The 27,325-nt window shown below is 40.5% G+C and overlaps 3 protein-coding genes across 5 annotated transcripts in view; 2 read left to right on the forward strand and 1 right to left on the reverse strand.

Moving 5' to 3' along the window:
• Nucleotides 1-369: 369 nt before the first annotated feature.
• On the forward strand, nt 370-4,092 carry LOC108034204 (cytochrome P450 6A1). Of its 2 annotated transcripts, none has more exons than XM_017109035.3 (3): nt 370-862; nt 1,156-1,729; nt 2,484-4,092. In XM_017109035.3, exons 1-3 carry the CDS (start codon nt 377-379, stop codon nt 2,927-2,929), a joined length of 1,506 nt encoding a protein of 501 aa, XP_016964524.1. In that variant the 5' UTR covers nt 370-376; the 3' UTR covers nt 2,930-4,092. The 2 variants fall into 2 exon arrangements, with proteins under 2 accessions (XP_016964524.1, XP_050741160.1); XM_050885203.1 differs by having other exon boundaries at nt 2,468-2,717.
• A 3,099-nt stretch (nt 4,093-7,191) lies between these two features.
• LOC108034325 (limbic system-associated membrane protein) lies at nt 7,192-26,730 on the forward strand. 2 transcript variants are annotated; one of them, XM_017109197.3, is made up of 12 exons: nt 7,192-7,375; nt 12,233-12,500; nt 13,300-13,397; nt 15,305-15,450; nt 15,508-15,569; nt 18,033-18,191; nt 21,497-21,625; nt 21,702-21,839; nt 22,953-23,105; nt 23,170-23,223; nt 24,177-24,269; nt 25,377-26,730. In XM_017109197.3, the coding sequence occupies exons 2-12, from the start codon at nt 12,380-12,382 to the stop codon at nt 25,571-25,573; spliced, it is 1,350 nt and encodes a 449-aa protein (XP_016964686.1). In that variant the 5' UTR covers nt 7,192-7,375; nt 12,233-12,379; the 3' UTR covers nt 25,574-26,730. The 2 variants fall into 2 exon arrangements, with proteins under 2 accessions (XP_016964686.1, XP_016964688.1); XM_017109199.3 differs by having other exon boundaries at nt 12,316-12,500.
• The window catches only part of LOC108033376 (probable serine/threonine-protein kinase yakA), a 28,172-nt gene continuing 8,502 nt past the window's right edge, over nt 7,656-27,325 (reverse strand). Inside the window, exon 3 of the transcript XR_007763408.1 lies at nt 7,656-8,390. The gene's annotated coding sequence lies outside the window, so the exon portion shown is untranslated. The remainder of the gene's footprint in view (nt 8,391-27,325) is intronic.

The raw sequence follows: 27,325 nt of genomic DNA on the forward strand, positions 1-27,325 counted from the left end.
TATGATATTTAACGAGGGAACACTATGAATTGGAAAACTATTAAATTGGTAGTTATAATAAAACATCATTACGATTAAATAGTGTTATTCTGAGAAATATTAAATAAAATATTAATAATTATATTAATAAAAAACCTTAAGTAATTATAATAATAGAATATTTTTATACATAACCTTCTTAATTTAATTGAATGACCACAAATCATATATATAATCTTCCCAATCTTAGGAATTAATCACAAATGCTTGAGGTAGTCTCCTGCGCGGTCTGTGCAAAACAGACAAAGAACAAGAACAGATAGGGGACACCAGATAGTGTCATATTTATTGGAACGCCGCAGAGAGGCTGAAGCCTCAGTAGCTCATTGTTCTTCCAATGGACTTCATGTTCGTAGTTCTGACCTCCCTGCTCAGTTTTGTGCTGGGCTATCTACGTTATAAGTATAGCTACTGGGAACTGAGGGGAGTTCCGCAGCTGAAGACGCCCTTCCTCTTCGGACACTTCCTCCAGCTACAATCGGTGCACCTCAGCGAGCTCCTTCAGGAGACCTACGATGCCTTCAAGGGGACCGCCAAGCTCGCAGGGATCTACGTATACCTGCGACCCATGGCCGTCGTCCTGGACCTGGACCTGGTCAAGTCTGTGCTCATCAAGGACTTTGGACAGTTCGTGGACCGCCGAAGCTTCCACGGCGATGTGCTGACCGCCAATCTCTTCAATCTTCAGGGTGAGGAGTGGCGTGCCCTGCGAACCAAGCTGTCGCCCACATTTACGAGTGGAAAAATGAAGTACACATTCGGAACTGTTACCACGGTGGCCCAGCAGCTGGGGGAGACCTTTGAGGAACTAGTTGGAGCCCAGGTAAGGCTAAAAACCAGGTATCGCATAATAGCTGGCCAGTCTACAGACTTAGTTTTAAGAAACAAAATCACAATTGATGGTCTTTCAATTCTTTCATTATTCACATTCGAAACTCATCCTACTTTCGTCAGGAACCACTTTTTTATTAAATCAAATGTCCATTTAGGAGAATAATTTAAATTTCTTAGAACCAAATTAATTGAAAAAGTTTTACATGCCGATGTTTAATTAGGAATCTTATTTCAATTAGATTGTTTCTCTTTACCGAATAGTAAATAGAATTCTGATTGCAGGAAACCATCCTAGAGCTGCACGATCTGATGGCCCGCTACACCACCGATGTGATCGGAAGATGCGCCTTTGGCACCGAGTGCAACAGCCTAAGGGATCCTCAGGCGGAGTTCCGGGCGGTCGGACGTCGGCTCTTCAAGAACAGCAATAAAAGCATTCGGTGGCGGGTCTTCAAGATGACGTACCTTAGCTCGCTGGCCCAACTTGGGCTTCCGGTTCGGATCTTTCACCCGCAGATCACCGATTTCTTTGTCCGCATAGTTGGCGAAACAGTGGAGTTGAGGGAGCGCGAGCAGATCCGCCGAAACGACTTCATGGACCTTTTGCTCGATCTCAAGAAGCAGGAGAATGGAAAAGGGCTCACCGTAGAACAGCTGGCTGCCCAGGTCTTTGTGTTCTTCGTGGCCGGATTCGAGACCAGCTCTAGCAACCTGAGCTACGCCCTCTTCGAGCTGGCGAAAAACCAGGCTGTGCAGGAGCAGCTGCGGCAGGAGATTGGCGAGGTGTTAGCTAGACACGGAGAACTGACCTACGAAGCCATGCTCGAGATGCCCTACTTGGACCAGACAATCACAGGTGTGTATGTGGGGCGCTCTTTGTTTGTGATCTCTCGAAGAAAAGATGTCTTAGGCTGTTGTGACTAGCGTCTTCCTTAGAGATAAGACCTCTGGAGTGACAGCGAGTACAACGTACAGTGACCACATTTTAAAAAGAAGATGAAAAGCAAGATAAGAGATGTACTTTCGATTTTTATAAGTTCTTTCTTTTTATGTCATCAAATGTTTGCTTATCTTTTTAGACGTAAGTACTGAAATAAGCTCCAAGAGAATAATTGTCATATTAGAAAAGGAACAAATATTATTAAAAAAGTAAAATTGAAAGAGAAAAATGTTACTCTTAAATTGTGGAAGTTTATATAATTTTGAAATATAGGTACTACTACAACTACAATCTATAATATAAAATATTGATATATTCCTATATGCGTTTGAGAACAATGAAGCTCTTGGCTATGTTTTATTCATATTCCGATTGCTCTCTCGAGAGATCTCTGATTGCAATTCTAAAAATTTATATTTTCATGGAAAAACTAAGATTGGCAATAGGTTATTGGATAAACGAAATATAAGGGTTTTTGTTAATCTTTATCTTATCTAATCTTTATCCAGCCAAGAAAAACGCTGCCAAATATTAAATCGACTATTTTTTCTTCGAAAGTGCATATTTTATTATTTTTGACAGTGCCACGTTCTCACAAACTTATTGATTTAAAAACCAAAATATCTCTTTTAAACCTATTATTAATTACTACAGTTTACAAACCCTACAGAAACCCTGCGCATGTACCCGGCCCTGGGCTCGCTCACTCGCCTGGCCTCCGAGGACTACGAGATTCCCTCCAGCGACGCCCATGGTGAACCCATAATCATAGAGAAGGGCACCACAGTGCACATCCCGGTGCTGGCCATCCACTACGATCCCAAGGTCTATCCGGAACCCCTTGAGTTTCGACCTGAGCGGTTTTCCCCGGCTGCCTGCCAGCAGCGCCATCCCACCGCATTCCTGGGCTTCGGCGACGGCCCGAGGAACTGCATCGGTCTGCGGTTCGGGCGGATGCAGGTGAAGGTGGGCTTGATCACCCTGCTCAGACGTTTCCGCTTCAGCCTGCCCCCCGGATGCCCCCACAAACTGAAAGTCACCAAGAAGAACATTATACTGCTGCCCGGCGAGGGTGTTCGGTTGCAAGTCGCTCGGGTAGAGTCGCGCCTAATGTAAACACCTTTCGGTGCGGGAATAAACAGTGCTGCCTGCCGTTTTGTCAGCAGAATATTCAATTAAATTCACCCGCTCGACGGTCGATTGAAAGCCAAACCAAAATTTATAGCAGCCGCAAAGTGCCAACCCCCTGTTAGCCCGCCCGTCCGCCACCCAAGGCTGCTGCTCAGCTATCCCAGAATCCGACACCATGGGCATTAAATCAACACGGGCGACACCCAGGTGGCGGTGGAGGGGTGCGGGAGGGGAGCTGGGCAGCCATGTGAGCCGACCGAAAGCCATTGCGGTTCAGTTTGATGCACTTCTCCGATGGCCAGCCCCCAAAACACCCCCCGAACACCACCGCCGGTGAGTGTGTGTGAGTTGCCTGCATAAGTCCAAACATTTACAATATTTTGCTAATTAGCAAAATATGTGTGAATAATGCATTTGGCCTGGGGACGGGGGCTGTGGACTGCTGCATCCTGCAGGTGTCATATTAAATTTATGGCCAGAGCTGCCCACACAATCGAGAGACACTCGTGTAGATGGAGAAACTGTGACAAGTGGCAGCAGTGGACAGGAGTCTCAACATTTTGGCCATTTCGGTGATTAGTTGTGGGCAAGCAGCAGCTTCACTGCCGGCATAATGAGCAGCATAAATCAATAAATGGAACATCGGAGAAAATTGGCACACAGGTTCAAACACGGAGTAAAAGAAAAACTTAATTCAAGAACTATACACTTATATGTCAGCTGCGTATTGTGTTAGTCGACAAAATACTTGTGGGTAAAAATACTTCTTCTTACCCATGCCAAGCGAATTAAAATATACTCATCTGGAAACTAGTTTTTAAAGTAATACATTTTTGTTTCACTTTTTTATCACGGCCTTTTTCACCAGCCAAAAATGTTTTTAACGATAATATTTCGATACCCGCAATATCTGACTTGACGATCACTGTCCACAAATTGAACTGATCCAATCGACCGCTTTCATGGGCACTTTTTGATGTCTAAGTGCGTACCGGAAAATGTAAACAGTCTGAAGAGAGTGAAGCCAAGAGAATAATAAAGACCTCGAGAGAAATTTAGAAAGGTGGGCAGAGCTGTCGATCTATTTAAGAGTACATTTCCAATAAAAAAAACCTAGTCTAATATATATAATAAAGTGATTCTAATGAAAATTATTATCTTAAAATAAATTCATTCACCCTAAAATGCGGACTATGCCCAACACTTTAAGAAAAAAGAGGTATATGTTTTTTGGGGTGGCTCAATAAATTTAAAAAAATATTCTTTGAAAGTGTGCTTAGTTAAATAAATATAAATATACATACGTGATTAAAAACATAAACAAGCAACAAAATAAAACTAATTATACATAGAAACAATTAAGAACTGGAGTATATTTATAATTATTTATTTTGCATTCCAGTACTTAAATTCTATACGGTATTTAACTTTAGCTTTAGTTTTTTAGATTTTGTTATATGCTGCCTTTAATTTTTGTATTTGTATTTATTTGCGTTTGGTGCTTATTTTCTCTTAAGCATTTCTTATTGCATAGTTGATATTCATGTTTCGATTGCAGATATATTACCCAAGTTTTTAAAAATACATATTTAATGTGCAACTTCATTTCTTAAACGTTTGTGTCTTAAATGTCTTCATTTTAGGCGCACATCAGAACAAATCCTTGCCTCACTTTCCATATAATTATAGCCCTTTATGGACTTTTAATTGGCAATTTCCTAAGCAGGTTGGCAACCTTGACGCTTCGCGTCTATAACTCACCCAGAACTTTTGTCTATTAAACGGCGCCGTAAAAGCGAGAATATAGTCATAATTTATGGCAGTTAAGCAGCTAACAAACTATCCTGCAGATACTCCTCGACCCCAGTAACTCCGGGGGCTTTTGCATGTTCAGCCCCCATCAGCGCTGGGTGGGGGAGGGTGTAGGGAGCCCAATGAGGTGGTGGGCTCAGACGCGCAGGTGATTCGTCGGCTGGGGTGGCAGGTGAAAGAACTGCAGCTGTCGTCGTCGCATCCAGCACAAAACGCGGAAGCGAGTGAAAAGCAATTATCAGGTGTCAAAATTTATATTAGGGAGTCCCTAGCTGGAGAAAGGATACCGGCAAGGAAGCGAGGCAAAACAGCAAAACAAGAAACTTGAAAATAAGTTCGGAGCCCTACGAGTTCTGAGGCACGGAAAAAAATGACATAGAGCGAATACAATTTCAAATTGATTTCAGATTCAATTTAAATTTCAAATAACACAAATGATTTATAAAACAATTATTTATATTATTTGTTTTATATCATCGGAGAAATAAGCAACATAGTGCTTGCTTAATATACCTCTACGCTTAATATACCTCTAAATACCACATCGTATTAGCTATTTTTGATTTTTAACCTAAAATTAGTGTTGGTAATCACAAAACCAACATTGAATGTAAATTATTTAGACAGAAAGTTATTCTTTATTCTCGCAACTTTTAGTTATTTTAATCACATGTATTTATTTCAAATATAAAATCTATCTTTAATCATTTCTTAAAGTGCATCCCTAACCCTTTTTGTGAAAATGATTTGTGGCTCCAGTGCATTGGCACGCAATGAAAAGTTTCTGATGAAGGAAAGGAAGGGGATAGATAGAGCTCAGGGCTTATGCACTGCATAAAATATGTTATTGGTTGGCTAGCCTCCTCCCTCCCCCATTATTTATGGGTCGTGTGCGTGTGTTTCGCGAAATCATAAGCCTATTATATAGACATGAAGGGCAAGGCAGGGGTTGATTAGCTCCCGAAAAGCCGCTGATGTAAATGGCAAATTGTGAATTGCAGGGAGGTGGCCAGTTCAAATCAGTGCCTGACACAATGTGGCACGGTTATTGAAAACCAACTTCGCGAGTGTGCGTCTACTGGATGGTTTTATGTGTGGTGTTGTTCCGGTCTTGCTGAATTTGCCTTACAAATTGAAATCTCAAAGAAAAAGTTTCATGAAGCACAAAAGTTCATTAAACGATAGATCTCACGGAGCAACTATGAAGAGCTCTTGATCTATCGCTATCTTTTTAATTAAAATTATACAGTTTTAAAATAATTAAAAATTTTTTTTTTCACATGAATGGGGAGTAATCATATTAAATTGAAATATTACGGTTTTAAAATCTCTTAAGACAATTATTTTGTACGTGAACAGGGCTTTTTAGAATGCATTGCGTTTTTAATACCTTGAAATCTGATTATTGAAAAAACAATATTTTTAATATCCAATTCAACTTTTGCCATTTAAAAATTCTAGCTTTCTACATTTAGTGTAAGATTAAAGAGTATGTTTAGCTGAACAAATAATTGAATTTACATGTATCAACCTGTTTTTTCAATCTTTTCCCTCTTTCCATTTTGTTTAAAGGTTTTTAATAAGTTTTTTGTAAAATGTTTTTCTAAATGTTTTTATACAGATTTAAATGGATAGTTGTGTTTTGCGGAAAACTAAATAAAAACCGTTGACAAGAAATTCAAGGTGTTAAACTAACCTGCAATACTTCATTTGGTTAAAAGTGATTTAAAAGTTATAAGTAATTTTTTGGCCTAGACTCATTTTTTCCCACCTACAACAAAGAATTTAAATATTTAAAATAACCTTTATCGAAGGCGTCAAAAATTATTTGATAGTACAATCTCTCACAACCAATCCTCCTTCCATCGCACGCACTTGCTTACTAGTTGCACCCACAGCCCTCCTCTCCACTGCCACCCTTCCAATGGAGTTAACCCTTTGCTACGTCATGGATTTCATTCATAAATGCAGAGCCCCCAGTGCCACGCGCCCAGAAGTATGCAGAGAGAATTTCCCAGCGCTTCAATCGGCTTTCAACCGAGCGCCGAGAGCGCTTCAACCGTGGTGGGTTTCCAGTGCACACCCCCCATTGGGCAGCCCACACACACACACTCTCCGGAGGTTAGAAAAAAAGAAGCACAACGAAGTGCAAAGCGCCCGCCAACAAAAAGCAAAATAAAATGTGGCCCGGCAACAACAAAAATCACAGTTGTCTGATTCGTTCGCGAGGCCGTGCCCACCCCCCGGCCGCCCACTAAAAAACACCACCCACCCACACGGGCGCCCACCCCGCCCACCACCGCCCACCGAAAACGACGACGATTCGCCAGAGGAGCATCTTCGGAATCGCTCGGCAGTCGCGTTCAGTCGCATTCAGTCGCTCCACGCGACTTTAGTCGCCATCGTTCTCGGTGGCCTCAGTACTTCGACGGCCTTCGGTTCGAGCGGTTCACTCCGGGTCCTGCGCTTCTGGACTAAGAAATCATCCTGAAAATCCTAAGTCCCGAACAGAATCGCGAGTGTTTTGCCGCCAAGTGTTGCATTCGTGCTGCAAGTGAATTAAAATGATGCTAAAACAGCTATGAGTGACTTGTGTGCTGAATGAAATTACCGATAAAAGTTGGTTACTGCTGTGTGCCCATACTCAGAAATTTAAGAAAGATTAACATAGGTCTTGGTTACTAAGAAAAGCCTTTCATTTGCTTGATAAGATACAGTTTTTAGTTCAAATTTATTCCATAAATCAAATAAATAGAAATGTTATTAAAAAAAGATTATATTTTAATATAAACCTTTTCCAAAAATATACCTAAAACCAGGAGAAGTTTTCCAAACCGTTTTCCTCTTCCTCCCAAGGAATTCCAAAATAATTTGACAGAATTTTCGGCTAGATCAACAACAAGTTGAAATCGCTCGCGTGCCAAGTCGCGCGCGTTTTTAGCCGCTTGTTGGCAATTTAGCCGCGACTTTGGCGACATTTGACGTTAGCTGCGTGTTCACTGTAATTATATTTAAAATAAAAACAAAAGCCGAGTTATTTATGAAGCAACAACAGTTGAGCCACCCTCGGCGGTCAATGGTCGTCACATGATTTGCTTTTTGCCCATGCTTTCCTGCTTTTTGCTTTTGCTTTTCCAACTGCAATGCGTGTTGCTGATGTTCCTCAATGGTTATGCTGAAATTTGCCTACAAATGTGTCTGGGCCGGCACTCGACGCTGTTTATTGCGAGTCAAGTGGTGGACGTAGCCAGGACACACGACACAGGAGTGCACGGTTTTAGGCCCGCCGAACAATTGCATATTTTATGTTTCACGGCTGCCCGGCTGTAATTTAAAGTTCATTGATATCCATAAAGCCCGGGGCGAACACTCGCTCCTGTGCCCCCTGCCCTCGCATGCAAATCCGCTGTCTGTTGCCCATTTGTTGCAAATATGTTGCAGCGATTTCGCCGTGCCCCGGATATATAGTACAGCCCTCACCATCAGCCGGTAATTTCCCGCAGGACGGCTCGTGCCTGTTTTCGATTTATGGCATTTCTCTATCATTTGCATTTTACATATAATTTCTGATCAGTTGTTATCTGCTTGATTGTGATTTCAGTTGGGCCTAAAACGACTGGTGTGCAGGTGATGGCTGAAAATATATTATGGAAATTAAAACGTGTTGACTCAAGCCTGCCTGAGTTAAGTCACTTAATCCAAAATCACTCCCCCCAGAATATCAATTGCAAATTGCCCATAAAAATGGTTCGACAAAAATCCTATTGCCCCAAGCGATATCCAATTGTTTGGAAAACCCTTTCTCGTTGGCTTGACATAATGGCCAACATGTGAGGAGCCATTGTTGTTGCTGTTGTTAATAACAAGCGATAATAATCAACTTCCGTGCTGGAAAGTGAGCGGAGGAGAAAATTCAGAAAATCCGAGCGAAATTCTGCTACCTCAAGGCGCCGTCAGCTGAACGGTATGAGTTATGCAAATTTTATGCAGGGTCCGTTAACTGGGCTTCCCTTCCCTCATTCTTGGCTGGATTAAAAATGAGAAACTAGACGGCAAATAAGTTTGAAAAATGTCGAAGTGGCATCGCGATAGGGGTGAAAATTTATCACGTGTTAATTAATATTTGCCCTGGAAATTGAATTTAGGCTGTGTAGGTTTACGGAGGTTTGGCGCATGCATTTTACTTGGTCATGGCCACACTTTTTTCATCATTGTTATTTTAAATAAAGACACACAAAAAAAGACTGCGTCAGGTTGGGTGTCAAATGTTATTTTATTTAGGCGTTGATTATAATGCGATAACTAATATGTGCCTTGTAAATTGCATTTTGGTTGTATACAGAGTAAAGCATAAAAGGTTTGCCGCTTGCATTTATCTTACTATGGGCACACTTTGTTAAACATTTTATTTAAAAGCAAGAATCTCTTACGACACACAATACAAAAAGCAGGGGTGATTTGGGTGCTGAAAATTTGCTATAATTCAACAGCTGATTATACACATTGGAGCTTGGGGGAGAAGGGCACCGTGCATGTCCGAAACCATAAAAATAATATATGACTCGGACGCCACAAAGTTGCCATGAGTACCTCTTATTATTTGTCATAAATATTGTGTTCTCACTGCTCATATTAAAGTTGAGCGAGAAAGACTTTGAATGTGTAAAGCAAGCTTAAGATAATAATAGCTTTAACTAGGAACTTTAGCACTGAATCGATCCGCCGAAGATTTTTGAACTTGCATTTTTCTTTATACGTAAAACAAATCACATTAGCCCCAACAACAAGTGAAACTCCAATTGATTAATTACAACATAAAATAATTTTCCTATAATACCGTTTAGCAATGAAAAGATAATTTATAACAATTACATTTAAATCGTAATTACACGCCCTTTTGATATTGCCTGCAATTTCTGAAATTGACTGGTACCTTTCTACATTTATTTCACAAAACAAAAATGTAATTTGTAATCAGCACTTGAAAACGGTAAAGCATTTTATTTTTGGCATGTAAAATTATGCAAGTACAATTATCTAATAATCAACGGAAATAAAACCGATTTCAGATGTTAATCAAAGGTTCCAGTAAAGAAGCATTTATGAATAAATATATTTTTGTTAGCACCACCTTCCGATTCTTTTTGATTATCTATGGTGATTATCAATAATCGTCAAATATCGAAAACCATACCGCTGAAACAAACTATGCAAATACTCTCGACAAACTCGCCTCGATATGGCTTCGGATTGTGGTCAGGATATGGGGCTAAAGGCCCTGCCATCACCTGTCCGTATCCCTGTCCCTGCCCCTGACTTCGACTCCTGACATGGCCCGCATGCTCTAAATTATTAATAATATTGCCATGCCCATTTGCTAGACGTTTTTAGTGCCTACCGCCGTTCTTGGCCCGCCCCGCCCCCTAGCCCTGGCCGGCCCATCCCCCGCCCTTAACCATTTGCAGTGCTGTCGCTTGCCTGTTGTCTTTTGTAGTCTACTTTTCTGGGCATGCAATGCGGATTTAAATGGCTGTGTGTGTCCGTATGTACGACAAAGGGCACATCGCACACATGCCGGCAACTTGCTTTCAATTGCGCTAAATTATGAAAAAATCAATACGAACTCAAGGGGAGGGGAAAAGGAATTTTAATGAAATGTCAGTTTAAAATGGTTCCTGTCAGTTTGCGGGCGCCAGAAAGTAGGCTTTTATTTTTCCAAACCAAAATTCGTTTGCATGTGGAGCCAGAGCCTCATGGCCGAGACAGCTGGAAAGTTAATCAAGGTTCCCCAATCATAAGGGCGGACTTTGGAATATATGAGTATCTGAGTCCAACACCCTTCTATATTTGGGCCAGTACTCGTTTTAGGTTTTATATAAAAATAGTTTGCCTCGAAAGTTTTGGTTCAACATTGGATGAATATTGAGGACGTGGACCATTTTCGTTGCAAATTAAAAAAAAATATTTCATCAAATTTTTTATCTGCATATACAAATTGTAGAAGCGGTTGAGTTTAGAATTAAAATTGTAAAAAAAAATAACAAAGTAAAGTGTAAATAATTCTTGGTGACACGGGCATACTCGTACCTATAAGCAGAAATAAATTACCACGATTCAGAAACGAAGAGAAACAGCACTCATTCAGCAAATACTTAAAATAATTTCTTTAAAAATGTCTACTTAAATGAAATTTTAAATTTATAAAAACCATTTTTTTCTCCCTTTTTCCCAACTTGTTTACTTTTCTGCCCAGTTTTTTATTTGCACTGTTAGCAGCAAGCCACATAAATGTTTTTTTTACCACGAAGGTACATCATTAAAGTATAGTAATCTGCACAAGTGAACTTTATTCAAAAACCAATAAAACACACGCGGAGAGAAAATGTTATCTCAATATATTTTTGCTATGTCTGTATTTGTTGAGCAGAAAACCTTGCCATTCATGGCCCAATAAGCCCTGATCCTAAAAGTCTGATTACAACTGCATTGGCGAACCTTCGCCCGCACAAGTTTTGTCGCCCATGTCACTCAGGCGGCGAACTTAACTTAACTCGGGCAAAAAGCACAACTATTTCAGACCCATCAGAGGTCCGTGAGGATGCACATGCCCGATTTGATGCTTTATTTACGAGCTCACTGCGATGCGGCTGCCAGCGAAACATTTCATTTCCGTTCCGTAAACAGTTTTGGCCCCACCGGCCACGTTCAAAAGCCGTGCAACAAAACGAGGCGCCTTGAGCAGGGCCGAAATGAAATGAGCAGAGAGGCAGAGCATGCAACACCTTTTCCAGAAGATAGTTGCCGCTTGGTAGTTAATTTCTGGCAGCTGTTCGCCTGCAGAATTTACACAGCCAGAACACGCAAAATAAGCCGAGAGCGAGGAGCAGGAAAGGGCACGTTGGGTTCGCCTCGATTCGAATGCCGAGACTTCAGAAGGATACGGAAGGATACGTCCGGAGAGGAAGGCCGCTGGCCTCCGGCCCAGCTTTAAACTTAAAACTTTTAATTTGGCGTATTTTTCGACCGGCATCGCGATTATTGTTTGCCATTGTTTCGTAGTTTTGATTCTGTTTTCAAGTACTTTTTGTTAAACTTTGCCCTGTTGCCTGTTTACACGCATAAATAGCAGCAGCAATGGCCAGAAGTTGATGCCATTAGAGGCGCGCTAATGACTGCCAATTACGAGGCGCACGGATATTGCCCACTCAGCCCACCGCCATCCAAGAGGTTACAGGTGCCGGGGATTATCTGGAAGTGGAAGGGCAGAAATTGGGGTACTTCTCTGTGTTTTTACACCCCATTTAGGCAAACGCAGTTTTTAATAAGCTTTTGAGACCAGTGATCTGAGAACACAGGCTCTTACAAATTCAAAACAACTCTCTCAATGACTTGCTATTAATGCCTTGGCTATGCCAAAGTAATATGGAAATCATACTGAATCAATTATATATTATATATATACATTTTTGGTTTTAGGGATGAACCAAAGAAAGGAATAGCCTCTGGTCCCGGTTAACCTGATTTCTTACAAACTGCTTTACACATCATTATCCTTGAAGATAGCTCAATGGCTTCCGGCCAGTAACCAACTCAATCAAAGAAAGTGAATCTGACGTATCCAAAATGCAAACAAACTCTTCTCAATTCCGTGCCCAAGCCTGTGCGATAAATGTAATACTGCTCTTAATCCTGATGAGTCAGCAATGCAGTCCTCAGAGAGTGGAGGTCCCAGCTGAAGTAATCGGTAAGTCAGTTCACCAGGGTTTAAATGAAGAGCGATTGGGGAACAAAGAACCTCCTAGAATAGCCGATACCAGTGCTTTCTTGTGTTAAATCGAGGACGAATGAAATATTTTAAATTCGGAATTTTTTTCACGGGAGAATGTCCTAACTCTCTTAAAACGTACAACAACTTTGACTTTGTATTAAGAAAAATTGTACCAGCAATGAACATAAAGGTTTTAAATGTTAAAACATTCTTTTTATACTCATATTATACAAATAAGTAAAGTATTTTTTTTTTTGATTTTAATAGTCTTATATAAAATTAATAAAATTAAATACGAAGCCAAACAAAGCCAATTTAATTATTAAAGCTTTTTGCTTGGGTTTTTAAACAAACATTCAATAGTAACACATTTTTTTTCAAAATTTCTGGCATATTTGTTTACTGATTGCCCAATAGTATTGATGAAAGATGTTTCAATCAAGACAAAAATATGACTCAGCAAAGGAGTTAGGTTTTCCAGAAGAACTATATGTAAAATTAACTTTTTAAATGGGAAAGCTAAAATGCCTTTTACTAATGTACAATTTCGCAAAAAGCTATTCTTATTTTAGTCACATAAGCTTAATTTCCCAAAAAAAACTGACCGAGTGACAACAATTTCCAGGAAATAGTTTTATTTACCACCCTGTTAAACGGTTGGTCTACCAAATCATTATTTAAGCCATCAATTTGCATTATATTCCAATTATTTGCCAATCAAGCATAGGTATTAGCCACCCTCTCAATACAAATATATCCCTCGCCTTTATTGCAGTTGATCCCAAGTTCAGTTCTCCAATTGTGAATATGACAGCGCCCGTGGGACGTGATGCCTTCCTAACGTGCGTCGTCCAGGACCTGGGTCCTTACAAGGTGAGTTTGGGGATGTGGATGGGGATGGGAAGGGGCCCGGCAATCCGTTGATATCTGAACTTAAATTAGCAAATCAGCCTGGCAGTGGATCCGCTGCCGCACAGCCACATCCACGTACACATCCTGCTCGCTGCCAGCCGTGGGCTCAATTACACACTCAATAAGCAGCCACAAAACCGAAACCGGCCGCATTAATATTCATTAACATTTCACCATCCCCGGACACAGGCGTGTAATCTCAAAGACCGAATCTCGACACCCAAAAGCGGGCAACAAGAGTTGAATGGCAGTGGGAATGAAAGTGAAAATAAAAACATAAATAGGGATATGCAGGGGCTTACTGGATGACAAAAGCGAAAATCACATAAAAAGTAATTGAAATATGAATGAGGACGTGTTAAGCGAGTCCTGGTACTCCGGCTCGTCCTCCCCACAGTTCCAGTGCTTTTATTTGTGTTTGCATTTGCATTCGTTTGTCTCGCTTTGGGGGAGCAAGTGTATCTGTATCTGTATCCGTAGTCGTTGCCGTAGCCGTAGCCGTGTATCTGCGACTGCTGTAACCAGGGCTCTCCGGCAGGTAGATCTCCATTGAAGTGAAAAGCTTTGTCGGGGTTGGCAAACCCAGTGCCGGACGGGGGAGAGTGTAGCATAGAGGGGGAGTTGCGCACCCCCTGACAGTGCCGTGCACAATTAAGCAATGTTCCGCTCAAAGATAATTGAGCAGGCACTTGGGTGTAATTACTTACTTTATGCTGACAGCCTGCTGGGACCCAAAACAAACCCGAAATTCAATTTAACCGAATATAATTCATTAGCCTTCGATTGAATCGTCCGGATATTAGCCACTACTTTATTTATTTATGTGCATACTCAAATATGCGGTCTCACAAATAAGTCAAATAGCTTCACGTGTTGACATGTCGTCGGTCAAATGGAATGGAAAGGGCCAGCTCTGATTCCTCATTTTCACATGCAAAGGTCGGAGAAGCAAAGGGTTGGCCTGCTGCTTCTCCTCCACTCCATATTCAAAATATTTCAGCTTTTTAGCTTACAAGCTGCGTGCTTTATCGCATAATAATTTACTTGGGTAATTGTACAATTACGAGCTCCTCCATGGAACTGTGTGTGGCGAGTGTGTGCGTGTGGCTCGAATTTCTTAAATAGTTCTGGGAATAGATTTTTCGTGTATAATTGAACAGCGTTGCATGCTCGTTATGTTCAATTTGGTAGTGGGATTCATGATGACGAAAATCAGGGAATGTGATTACAGCCAGGGATTTCCTTATCTGCATCTCAATTAGCAGACAACGTGCAATCGAAGAGCTTAGGCTCATAATTTTCATAGAAAGATTACCAGATTATTTGGTTTTATAAAAAGTTACTTGAAAGTTGTTCCGCTTTTTAAAGTAGTTTACTTTTATGTTATGATATACCACCGAAACTTGGGCTCCCATATTAAGAACATTGTAATCAGAAAGTAAAATTGGATAGTATCTGTAGAACATACTTTCGAAAAATATAGTTTTTAGGTAATTTACAAATTTTGTTTTAACCATAAAATAAATAAATAAAAAACCTTGAGCTGATATTAGTTTAAGACCCAATGAAATGCGGAAGTGACTTCAAAAATATTTATGTATTTACATGGATTTTTGATTTTGGTTTCTCACGAAAGCCCCAAGAAAACCATTATAAAATATAAAACTCATATTAATTGATATCAATTTGATGTTGTTATTATATTATAGGTGCTATTAAAAATTTACGAATAATGGGATTATTTTTGTGTGTTCACAAAACCTTTTGTTTCTTGTTGAGCTGCTTAAGAAGAAGAACTGCTTAACAAATATTTTATTTGTAGATGCCATTTAAATTGTTGTTTAAATACTGAATCTTCTTTATAATAGGTTGCGTGGCTACGCGTCGACACCCAAACCATCCTGACTATCCAGAACCACGTTATAACAAAAAACCAACGCATTGGCATTGCCAACTCTGAGCACAAAACCTGGACAATGCGCATTAAGGACATCAAGGAGTCGGACAAAGGATGGTACGTACATTAAGTTCGTGTACGTACGATTCGTCCTGATAATTGGGAATATTTCAGGTACATGTGCCAAATCAACACGGACCCGATGAAAAGCCAAATGGGCTACCTTGATGTTGTGGGTAAGTCGGAGGGAGGGGAAAGCTGCCAGAGGTTTACTTTTTGCTCATTACGTTTCGGCGGCCAAACAATCATACGCCTCGTTGCCGGGACCGGCTCTCCCATTGTTCGATTCGTATTTTGCTGAACAGAAATATTAAAAAATTAAGTGCATAAAGAATAAGTGAGTTGAACAAAACGTTTCTGCCCTGCGCAAAAAGAGTATAGCTCCTGGCCGAGTATGGGAGTCCGTGGCTTATTAAATTCCACAGGCTAGTGTGCGGGACCCAGGAAACCTGGGAGCCAGAACACCAGGAGCTCGGGGACCCAGCAACTCTGCAAACAGGATTCCCCACTTCCCCATAGGCGAGTGCTTAAACATGTTTAACCGTCCACTGAACCGCAGAAATTGTTGATTTTGAATTAAAACGGCAACGCACGGCGAGAGGCATCGTAAGAAATACCCCGGCCTACGAAGAGTTCACCGGGCACATTTGGGCTGTCCATTTGCGGTCGGGCCTGCCCCCATTCCGGTGAAGTCCGCTTCCTCCCCCCGCAGCCAAGCCCACTCAACTGCCTAAATACCTCTCGCTGGCAAATCTAAATCAAAGCGCTAAATATTTTAGCCACCATTGCAGTCGGCGCGGCAGCGGCATTCACCGGCAAACACGAAAAAGTATAATCAACTGTGTGTATTTGCACTGGTTAATCAGCGGGCGGTGCACAGTGGGGCAGGGTGCATTGAAAAGTGTCGACTTCAGTAAGCGAGTGTATAAGAAAACAATTAATTTGGGAACTTTAAAAATGAGCATTTTGAACATTTTGGGCAAAATGACAATAACTGGCTAGATTCCTTAAAAAATTCATAGCTACATAAAATAGGGGAATTTATATATTCAATCAAAACATATGTTCTTATAAACGTAGGTACATAAAATACTAAAGACTGTAGTAAATCAATGCTAATGAATAAAAAAGGATGTAAAATGGATAAATATCAAATATTTTGAAATAAAACTTATATTTCGAATAAACTATACGTTTAGTTAAAACAAAATTTCTACAATTTTTTTTAAGGATATATTTTACTACAAACTGTTAGTAAAATTAAAATAATTTTTTTTGTTTTAAAAAACAGGCGCAAAATTGTATTGTTTATTGAAATAAGTATTCAGTAAATATTATTATATGTTTATTATTTTGTTGATGTAATAGTAATAGTAATAGTAATAGTAATAGTAGTAGTAGTGCCAGTACTGACACCACTGTAACTCACTCGAAACGGTTGCGAGGGAAAATCCAGAGGAGGCGGAAAATCGGCCACGGAAACGTTCGAGCTTCGGACAAGTGGAGGGTGGATTGTGGACGGTGGTCGCTGATGATTTTCGTGACCGAGTGCAGTTAAATAGTCGACGACAAACCGAGGCGGAAGCGGCACAGCTCTCACCTTTTTGGATTGCCACTGGCTCCCCTCTTGTCTACCGTGTTCTTTCCACACATCCACGAGCACGCATTCAGGATGTGCACGTATAGCAGGACAGGCTACCGGCTTTTTGGTGCATTTAAGCAGATGAAATATTCATATTCAAATATCCAGAAATGTAGACTACCACATTTCAGTCTTGTTTAGCTGGGAGTTAAATCATTTTCACCGGGTGTACCGTCTTCATTGCACTTACCTTGGGCCCCACCCTGTTTTCCGACAGCTTTGAATGGATTTTGGGATTCCAGACCCACCACCGACCACCACCCAGTCCAGTTAAAGTCGTAGGGCTTCAATTTTCCCGCTCCCTGGCTAACCTTGGCCACTTAATGACCATCCAGTGGTCACCGGGCAGCACACGGACTGACTCACTCGCTGGCGAGCTTAACAAGCTGTTTGTCAACACCAGCACATTTTTTGGTCATTTACCGACCACATAATTGCGGGATATTATATGCATACAATCCAGGGACCAGCCCTCGTCCTGGTATTATTACGTTTTCACGGTTCATAGGTTTTCCGCTGTGGGTGTCCGTCCGCTTTTCTGTCCGTTGTCCTCTGTCCGCCGACCGCTGTCCGCCGTCCTTACCGCAGCCACGGTTGTAATAATTTGTGTGTTTCGGGACATGTGAAAAGTTTGTCCTTAAAACAAAGGCAAATGCGAGGAGTGGACTCCCCATATCGCCGAGGTCGAGCGCAGGCGGGAATATCCGTTGGCTGCGGACGCGAATGAATCACTGGCTCTGGCCTCCCGGGGATCCGCCGTCCGAACAATCCGAGCTAATTATTTAAATGAAGAATCTCAAATTTAAATTATTTAAAATGATTGCAGTTCGTTTTTAAATTCCCCCTTCCCTCTGTTCCCTCTCTCTCTTTACATGTGGAATGCATTATTTTTGCAATATTTGCTATAAATATTATCTAACCACGACAAACGTCTGGCGACCTCGATGGCAAACGGATGGCTGACTGCTGCTGCTGCCGCTGCTGTTCCTGGCTGCAGTACCGCCGGATATCCTAGATTATCCTACGAGCACGGACATGGTCGTTCGCGAGGGCAGTAACGTGACGCTCAAATGCGCCGCTACCGGTTCGCCAGAGCCGACAATTACATGGCGACGTGAAAGTGGAGTGCCCATCGAGCTGGCCAGCGGAGAAGAGGGTAAGTCGTGGCTCGCATTGTGCTATCCGGAGTGCAGCACACTGCCAATAATTTAAGGGTACGCTTAAGAGGGTTTTTCATCAAAGGCAGTTAATCATTTTATTAAGAGGACACGTAGTCTTTGTAAAAATTGTAATTTTTAAGGAACTTAATCTATTCCTAAATTGTTTGGCATTCTTGTTTTATAAATACTATACTTACTTATTTAAAAAAGGGACAGGTTTTCGTTTGTCAGCATGAAAACAGATTCCAATGCTGCCTTAAAAAATAGCTTTATTTAAAATGGGAAGGAATTCTACAGAGTGCTTTTCTTCAAAGTATAATTTTATCAGAGTTTTCAATGGCTATGTTCTGAAAAATTCTGCATACGGCAGTCCAGTCTGATACCTCAAAATTTGTACTAATAAGTAGGGTTTATCGGGCATGCCACACAAATCCCAGGAGGCTGATATTGCGCATTCTTTTTCTTGTATATAGTATATATATAAAGGTCTATGGTTATTTCCGTGGCACCTCTTCATAACACATAAAAAATATAATACATTATACATTTTGAATAATAAACCAAACGATTCCCATTTAATTTCAAACTACAAACATGTAAAGGTCCCCTTTTTATAATTTACTCAGATGAAATGTACTCCAACAAAATAATAAATAATGCTTTAAATTACCAAAGTTTGTCTGACACGCAGACTCTACCTTGTTTTGGGTCATTCTAGATCGACCTCTTTATATAGTTTTTTCGGTTTGTTGCAAATAGCTTCTCTTTGGTTTTTCCCAGTGCACTATAGCCACCCCCTACTTGCGCCCACCCTTCTGATTTGTAAGTACCTTTGCTGCTGTTGCCGACTCCACCGCCTGCATGAGGCTTGCCATCCAACATTTTGGAGTACTTTTACACAAAAAGGCAGCGGCAACCGAGTTGGCCATCAGCAGTTATAGCTGCAGGCTGGCCCTAGGCCGAGTCCTGCCCAAGGCTATCGAGTGGTGGGTGGCAATGGGTGTAGGGTGGTCCCAATTCGTGGCCAGGGCACCTGCACCTGCCGACTGCATACGAGAGCCTAGCCCCCTGCAGGTGACCAGTTTGCCAGTTTGGCTGTTGATGATGATGACGTCTGACTGACAGAATTAGCAAATGGTTAGGGGCGATCGTTGGTGGTGGCGAGCTGGCGGTTGGAGCAGACCAGATTTGCTAATTGGCCTTGAAGTGTTCCTCAGTTGAGAGGAGTTGCCAATTGCTAGTTCTTAATTTGAAAAGTTAGCAGGGCCCAAAACAGGTTCCATTATTATTAAGAAATGGGTTGTTTTACTTGTTAATAAGTCATTAGGTTTTATCTCCATTACCTCCTTAATTCCAGGTGTCGAAAAGTATGCAACTATATACTTTTAAATAAAAGTACAATGAAATCACTGCATACATTTAGGCGCCTACATAAATTATCTACGTTACATCGAAGTCTTAATGTGGAAAATTAGCTGGCCACAAAATTAAGTTATATTGTAATTAAAAGAATTGTGTTTCCCGTAAAAAGTGTTAAGCACTAATTTTTTTACAAATTACATGAACTATTGCAAAACAGGTATAAAAAAATAACACACGTTATATATTTTTTTACGTACCTTAAATTTGTGGGAACGACATTTAAGCGTTATTCTACATGTTATATTTTTCCCTAAGTATGCATTGACTTTACAAAAGAAATAACAGAAATGTACCTACGGCCGCAAAAAAGCACCGAAGCAAAATATTAACTGGACTCAAATCAAAGGTGCAGAAAGGATCCCCTGAAAATCTGAAAACCCCCAAAACAGCAAACGTAAACCCAGAAAAAAACACATACGGCTAAATGAGTGGATGCAAAAAATCAGCATAAAGAGAACAAAAAGCTGGCAAAATGACCTTTTCGCCAGGGCTTAAATGGCTGCCACCCAATTCAGCCCTTTCTGGCCAAACGAGTCTGCTTCCTGTGCGGCAAACTGCACTGCCCCTTTTCCATTTCCCCGGCTCCATTCGTGTGTTTTGTGCCTGGCAAGGCGGAGGGCTAGACAAGATTGGAAGGCGGGGGTGCTGTGAAGTTAGTCGGTGATGGAGAGTGTATAATACGAAATCATTCCGGCTTTAAAAACTCATTTTCATTTTACGTGATTGCAACTTGGACTTGGATAGGCCTGAAACAAACTAGTTGTTTTGAAATTTTAATTTTAATAATTAAGAAAAATTTGGTGTACTATAATTCTAGTAACATCCTGTTTCATTTTTGTATCTTAAAATAAAAATTTTCTTTTAAAATAATTATTTATCGAATTCAAAAGTTGAAATTCGAAATTTCATGATAGTTACAAAGAGTATTTTTCCATTCCGTTCGGACTTTACCCTATTGTTTTTGGTCCTCTTTCAGTTTTCCTGACCAAAGTTTGTTTCATTTGAAATTTGATTATTTCGTTCCGTGTTCGTCGCTGCTGTGAAATAAAATGGAATCGGGCGAACAGAAGTAGAGTTTTATGCCATGGCGGGGCTCAAACAAAATTACACGTATTTCGTGGCTATTACGTTTAATGACCGCGCTGTGAACCGTCGGAACCGCAGAAAAAATTCGGTTGGGGAGTGCGGCTAATAAGCGACTGGGTGGGACTAAAAATGGACCCTGGCTCAACGGGCCAAATCAATAAACGAAAAATCAGCATATTATTATGTGCCACAATTTTACCTAACCATATCAAGCACAAACTAGCCAGAACTTCCGCTTCCGGTGCACCCAAACAGCAGTCTCTGTCGTCTGTGGCGTTGCCGGCTGAAACCGGCCTCGATGCCGTTTATATAATGCAAAACTCGATTCCACAATGGCACCAGCATGTTTTTGTTGGGCACATGAAAATGTCGTGCAGTACCATAAAAAGTCACCAGCATCCAGTACACATGTTTGGTTGTGCTGCACTCAACTTTTGTTGAATGCGCAGTACTGGAGCTCTGGAGCTTAGAAAAATGATATTATCACTGTAATAATGGAAAAGTTTGGCCCATACTCTTGTTGTTAGGTGGTAATTACAACGGACTATTTCCGTTTATCCAACAAATAACTTTTTAAGGGGGGTATAACTGCCAATGAATGAAGGGCAACGAGAATCCTTATAATATACCATGCATTTAGACAAAACCTAAGAACTACAAATTGTAACGTTTTCGAAATAACTAAATAAAAGAATTATTATATATATTATAATATAAAAATCAAGCCATCATTGTTTATTTTCCTTTTCCTCTTTAAATGTCGTCTTAAATGCCTTACAAATTATTATTTCAGTCATGAGCATCGAAGGCACTGATCTGATAATTCCGAACGTAAGACGCCACCATATGGGGGCCTACCTCTGTATAGCTTCCAACGGAGTTCCGCCCTCGGTGAGCAAACGGATAACGCTTATTGTGCACTGTAAGTTGAAGTAGTTCTTTTATCCAACTATATTTATTATTCATAAGCAAACTCTTATTTTCATTTTATATTCAAGTCCCACCGATGATCACCGTACAAAATCAACTGATTGGAGCTGTAGAGGGGAAGGGAGTAACCTTGGACTGCGAGTCTGAGGCCTTTCCCAAGTCGATCAATTACTGGACCAGGGAGCGCGGAGAGATTGTGCCACCAGGTGAGAGCTTGGGCTCAACTAATAGAAGATAGGAGATAAACAAGCGATGAAAGGACGAAAAACTTTTTTTATATGGAATAACCATCAGTCAGAAAAAATAATTTATCATTTACTCACACACATTTTTATTATTTTTCTAATTTCTGAGATTCTAAAGAGATTAAAATGATGCATCAATCATGTAATTTGCTCAATTTATACTACTTAAATTGATTGTGTTACATCACATTCAAAGAAATACTAAAACATGTACACCTCTAAAACGCAGCTACATATGGTACTTGCATCGAGTATTTAAATATTTGACTACAAAAGTAAATATTTCCAGCATACTGAAAAGAATACTCCAAATTGTATTTAATTGTGTAGTAAAAATGGTCTCTATACAGAAAGATAACTACATATTTGAATCGAGTAGCGTCATTTTATTACCCAGTACGCGGTGAATGCTAGGGGACATTTAAAAGGTCGTAAACCGTGACGAGCACATTACCACATTAGCACTAAGCCCGAAGCCAAATCAGACTTCCGACCAATCCCTGGGAGGAAAAGTTCGCAGCTTTCCCAGCGGAGCATGCGACTCGCTGGCAAACTGATGACCGCCGAGTGCCAGGCACACCGAAAAAAGTTGTTAATTAGCTGATTTAGTCGCGCTAACACTGACTAACACGGAAATCCTCGCCAGACAGGACCACAGTCCTGCGGTTTCCCGAGTGTCGGTGGGAGAGGTTATGGCAATGGCAACGGCCATGGCGATGGCAATGCAATGGCTTGAAGATGTGGCTGTACTGGTTCCGCAGCCGTTGTCATAACGCTGAAATTAAATTAATTTACAATTTTGTTTCTGGCAGATTTTAATTGACACCAGAAAAACCGAATCAGCCAGCCCACTCGGGCCGACGGTGTGACATGAGTTCGTGCATAAATTTATGCCTGTCAGCAACATTGTTGAAACTTTTGCCCGCCCGTGCTTACGGCCGATGTGCGCGTGACATGCATTTAATTATTAAATAACGCAAAATTTCAATTAAATATTAATTAGTTTATTATTTTAATGAAATATTAACTCAGAAATCAAAACCCACTCCTCCCCTTGCCCTGGGCACATTTCAGGTGGCAAATACTCTGCGAATGTCACGGAAATGGGTGGATATCGCAATTCGATGCGGCTTCACATAAATCCCCTTACACAGGCCGAATTCGGGGCCTATCGGTGCGTGGCCAAGAATTCCCTCGGCGACACGGATGGCACAATTAAGCTGTACAGTAAGTAGTTCTAGGAACCCATTATAGTTCAGTTGTGAATTAGGTTGGGCTTGATCACCAACAGGAATACCCCCAAATGCCGTCAACTATGTGGAGAACTTTGAGGCCCGGCACAAAGGTGAGTTGAGAAAATTAATAATAATTATACTATCGATGGCTTTTAAGTCGATACTATCAATGGTTTTACAATTTGAAAATACCAAATATATATCGACAGCACTATCGATGCAATCAGTTGTTTTAAGCATTAACAATCGAAAAAATAATAATATTAACTATCATTTATTTATATAGATAATGTTTAACATTTTTCAATTTCATACAAAATTAAGTTCCCATTACAAATAATTTCTTAAATGTAAAACAATTATCGATAGTCTCGATAATATCGATGGTACCCAGTATAGATAGGAATTTATGACTTTGAATACCCATTTTTAAGCCTGGTGTTCAAAGGTAGGATAAGCAAGACAGAGCGCGAAAAATGGGAATCGTATCGACAATATCGATGTATCGATGGTACCCAACTCTAGTCCGGTATATTCTCAAGGTGCATGGAATTAAAAGATTTGAATATTGTTCTTTCGAGCCTGTTGTAAAAAACGGGGTTACCCAACACCGAAAAGTAGGATAGTCAGAGCGCGAGAAAAGCAAAATTTAATAGCCACTTGGCATAAATTTAAGATGAGCTGGAAATACTCAAGTTGGCGGGCAGGATTCATGGGAAATATAAAGCTGGGAGAAAAGTAGAAGGCGGGAAAAAACGCATAAATAATTCATATGCCATGCAAATCCGTTTCAAATCGTCAACGCCACGGATCAGGACTCACCTGGCAGGCAGACGAGTGGAAGGCGAAATGGAAGAGGAAGCTGATGTGGTTGAGGTCAAAGCTAAAGATTGGGTGTGGGAACGGTGGCAAACAGCGAACAGCGACAGGTCTATTATGAATATGCATCTCAGCGATGCGAATCCTTTTTGGGCAGTAATTTAAAGATACTCAGATACTGAGCTTCTGTGGTGGCGATGCCCTAATAAACTTAACCGCAATTCAATAATTTCTCGTTGCACAGGCAAGAAGCGAACGAAAAGCTCGGAGTCCCACCATCCGGCGAGGGCCCAGGAGCACAGTGGCGAGGACACGGAAAATCCGGGAAAAAGAAAAGGTAAGAGACCGCTGAAAAAAGGAAAGCTGAGGGAGAGAGAAAGTGGTGAGTGCGGCGTGCCGATTAGGGTTATGGGCCATATTTCAAGCATTTGCCCTGCGGTTTGGGTCCAGCTTAACAGGCCACTTGAGACGGGACGAATGCCATAAAAAAAGGGGACCCAGCCCCCACTGTTTAACAGATTTTCACACTAATTTGCAAGGGAGAAAGGAAAGACCACGAAAAAGCGAGGCATGACGGCCGACCGAGAAAAGAGGGAAATCGTAGCATACTTTTTTGGGGCCAGGTAGCAGGCAAAAGTTTTCTTTATTCTCTGGCTCTCAGCAATAATTGTATATCAATAAACACGCTCGGCTTGGCTTTATGGCAATTTAATGATTTGTAAATACTCGGCCACAATCAAATAAATTCTTTTCTGCTCGTTGGTGGCCGAAAGTTGGAATCCCCGTGCTTTGCTTTTTTATTGATTCAATGAGTGGCAGAAGAACTTTATTTGAAGCTAAAATTGGGCTATATGCTCCAATAACTCCTCAAAGTAGGTTTTACTAAAAAAAACTTCAAACATATAAGAATAATAATGGATAATTATGAAGGTATTCAAAAGTGATTTTTTTACCATACACAACTAAACTAAAAGTACTTTTGATTCATTTTTAATCAAAATAAAAAAAAAAATTGTATTTAAATACATTATTTAGTTTAAACATGTGTTGTTATGGGTATGTAACATGAGTCATCAATAAATCTAAGAGCTTTCAAGAATATCTCCAGACATTCCAAGAGTTTATCACACAAGCAGTAAGTAAATTAAAGTGAATGGTTGTAAGACTCTACCTTCACTTTAGCCTAACAATTTATAAAAAACAAGATTTATATAAGGGTCTTTAAGGTCCCCAAAAATTCTAAAAAGCAAACATTGAAAATTTGAAAGTGCCTGGATTCTGAACATATACCGACCGCAGGGCTGGCGCTTTCCCCCACCACTAAACCATAACCCCGACCTGGCCAGCTAATCAGTTCACTCAAAAGCCTTATCCAATTTCCGCTGGTGCCCATACCATGCCATTAACATACGAGTGTCTCCGTCTCCATCTCCCCTGCCCACAGCCGATTTGAGTCTGAGTGCGGAGAGTATCGACAGCATTTACGGATCCTCCGCAGCTGGGACTCGGCGGCAGGACCTCGGCGGTCGTCTGCTCCTGCTCCTCCCAGTGGCAACGGCCATGGCCATGGCTCTGGCGACGGCGGGAGTGATGAGGAAAACTCAGATGACACTGCCGCCACAAACACTGACGCATGTTTGACACAGACGCCGAGTTGACATGGACATGGAGTCGACGCTAAATCTCAACTTGCAGCCGGATCTGGAGCTCCAGCTCCAGTTGGAGCCAAATCTGCAGTCTGCGGCACTACAATGATGATTGAGTTTGTCAATGCCAAAGGCTGCTTGGCGCTGATTTATGGCTCGTTGCGGCTGCTTTTGGCTAAAGTTTGTCAACGCGGCATTACATATATCACAGCCATGGCTCATTGCGCATCTGTAGCCAGTAAGTTAACTAGGCTTCCTAACTCCCAGTCGCTGTTGGTTTCCAGTTAAGGTTCTGGTTTGGGCTTCAGTGCAAACTTTGTAAAAAATCGCAGATTGCACATGTACATAGACTTATTGCAATGTTTTTGTATAACTCTAGCAGGTAAAGAAAGGGCAGTTGGCAAGGAGTTATGTATCATATAGAGTTTGTATAAACCGCATGTGGGCATTAAGAGTTAAATTATCTAATACCTATGTTTATTTCGTTTTCAAAGTCTTCGCAAAGGAAATATATACTTAGAAAGGATAAAAAGTAAAAACTACTTTATTCGGTATACGTGGCTATATCGTAAACTGCAAACCAAAAAGTATTCGCCAAAAGCTTAACAGCTTTAATGTAAAAACAAAAAATGTGTGTATTAATTAGCTCAGCAAATGGCTGTGTTTCCCACAGAACTTTAACCTTTAACAAGGCTAAATTTGATGTTCTTTACCTCGCTTGATTGATCTCCAAATTTAAAATGTTTAACAATGTTTAACTCGTTTCGCAAATTCCAGCTTCTGAAATTAAAACAAATTTAACGCAATTTCTCTTGGGTTTCATTTCCACAAAACAATCAACATTAATAAACAACAAGACAAAAACGAAAATACATTTCAGTTATTTAAAGGTAACATAAAAAGTACTATACGGGCAGTAAATTTAATGCGAAAATTAATCTGACGATTAAGTGCGAATAAAGCCCCATTTAATATAGCTAATTGTATATTTCCAGACAAATCTGAATTGTTACAAACCAAATTATAACGATTGTGTTTATATTGCTATTATATACACATACATAAATTTATCAAATATCAATATTAATGACTATTTGTAAGCATCACATGTACATGACAGTGTAAGCAAATCGCCGAACCGACAGGAATATTTATAAAATAAATAAAGTTTAACATTAAAGTGTTAAGTAAAAAATGTCTTTAATTTCTGGGACTTGACTGGCGCCATGGTAAAATAATTAATTTAAGAGGCACAAAAACGCTTTTATATAAATTTATTTGTTTTAGTATTTCCTTGAAAATGAGTTCTTTGTTATTTTTCTATTGCTAGAAATGTCGAGCAACTACATAAGGTTGATGTATGGGTATACCTATGTAATTTTAAAGTTATTTTGAAACATCAAAAAGTCTTAGGGTGAGCATAAATTACAAATACATCTAACTAGGCAGTAAAAAACCAAATTAAAAGCAGCTACAAATTTCAAATAAAACAAAAAATTGCTTTCATTAAGAAATCTTTAAGTGCTGGCTGGCACGCAAAACCGAACCATCAAAGCAAAGCCAAAATTAGAAAATACTACTCGGAAAACTCTTCAAAAGCTCAGGCTAATAAAAGCCCTTTCCAGTCGGTGTGAGTGTGTGAGTGCAAGGACCTGCCGGTGTGTGTGCGTGTGTGTTACGGCTAGTTTTTATTACATTTGTTTCCAGGAATTTTCAGACATGCCAAAACAGGTGCAACCGCAGCACC

Source organism: Drosophila biarmipes, chromosome 2L (assembly GCF_025231255.1).
Source record: "Drosophila biarmipes strain raj3 chromosome 2L, RU_DBia_V1.1, whole genome shotgun sequence".
Lineage (NCBI taxonomy): Eukaryota > Metazoa > Arthropoda > Insecta > Diptera > Drosophilidae > Drosophila > Drosophila biarmipes.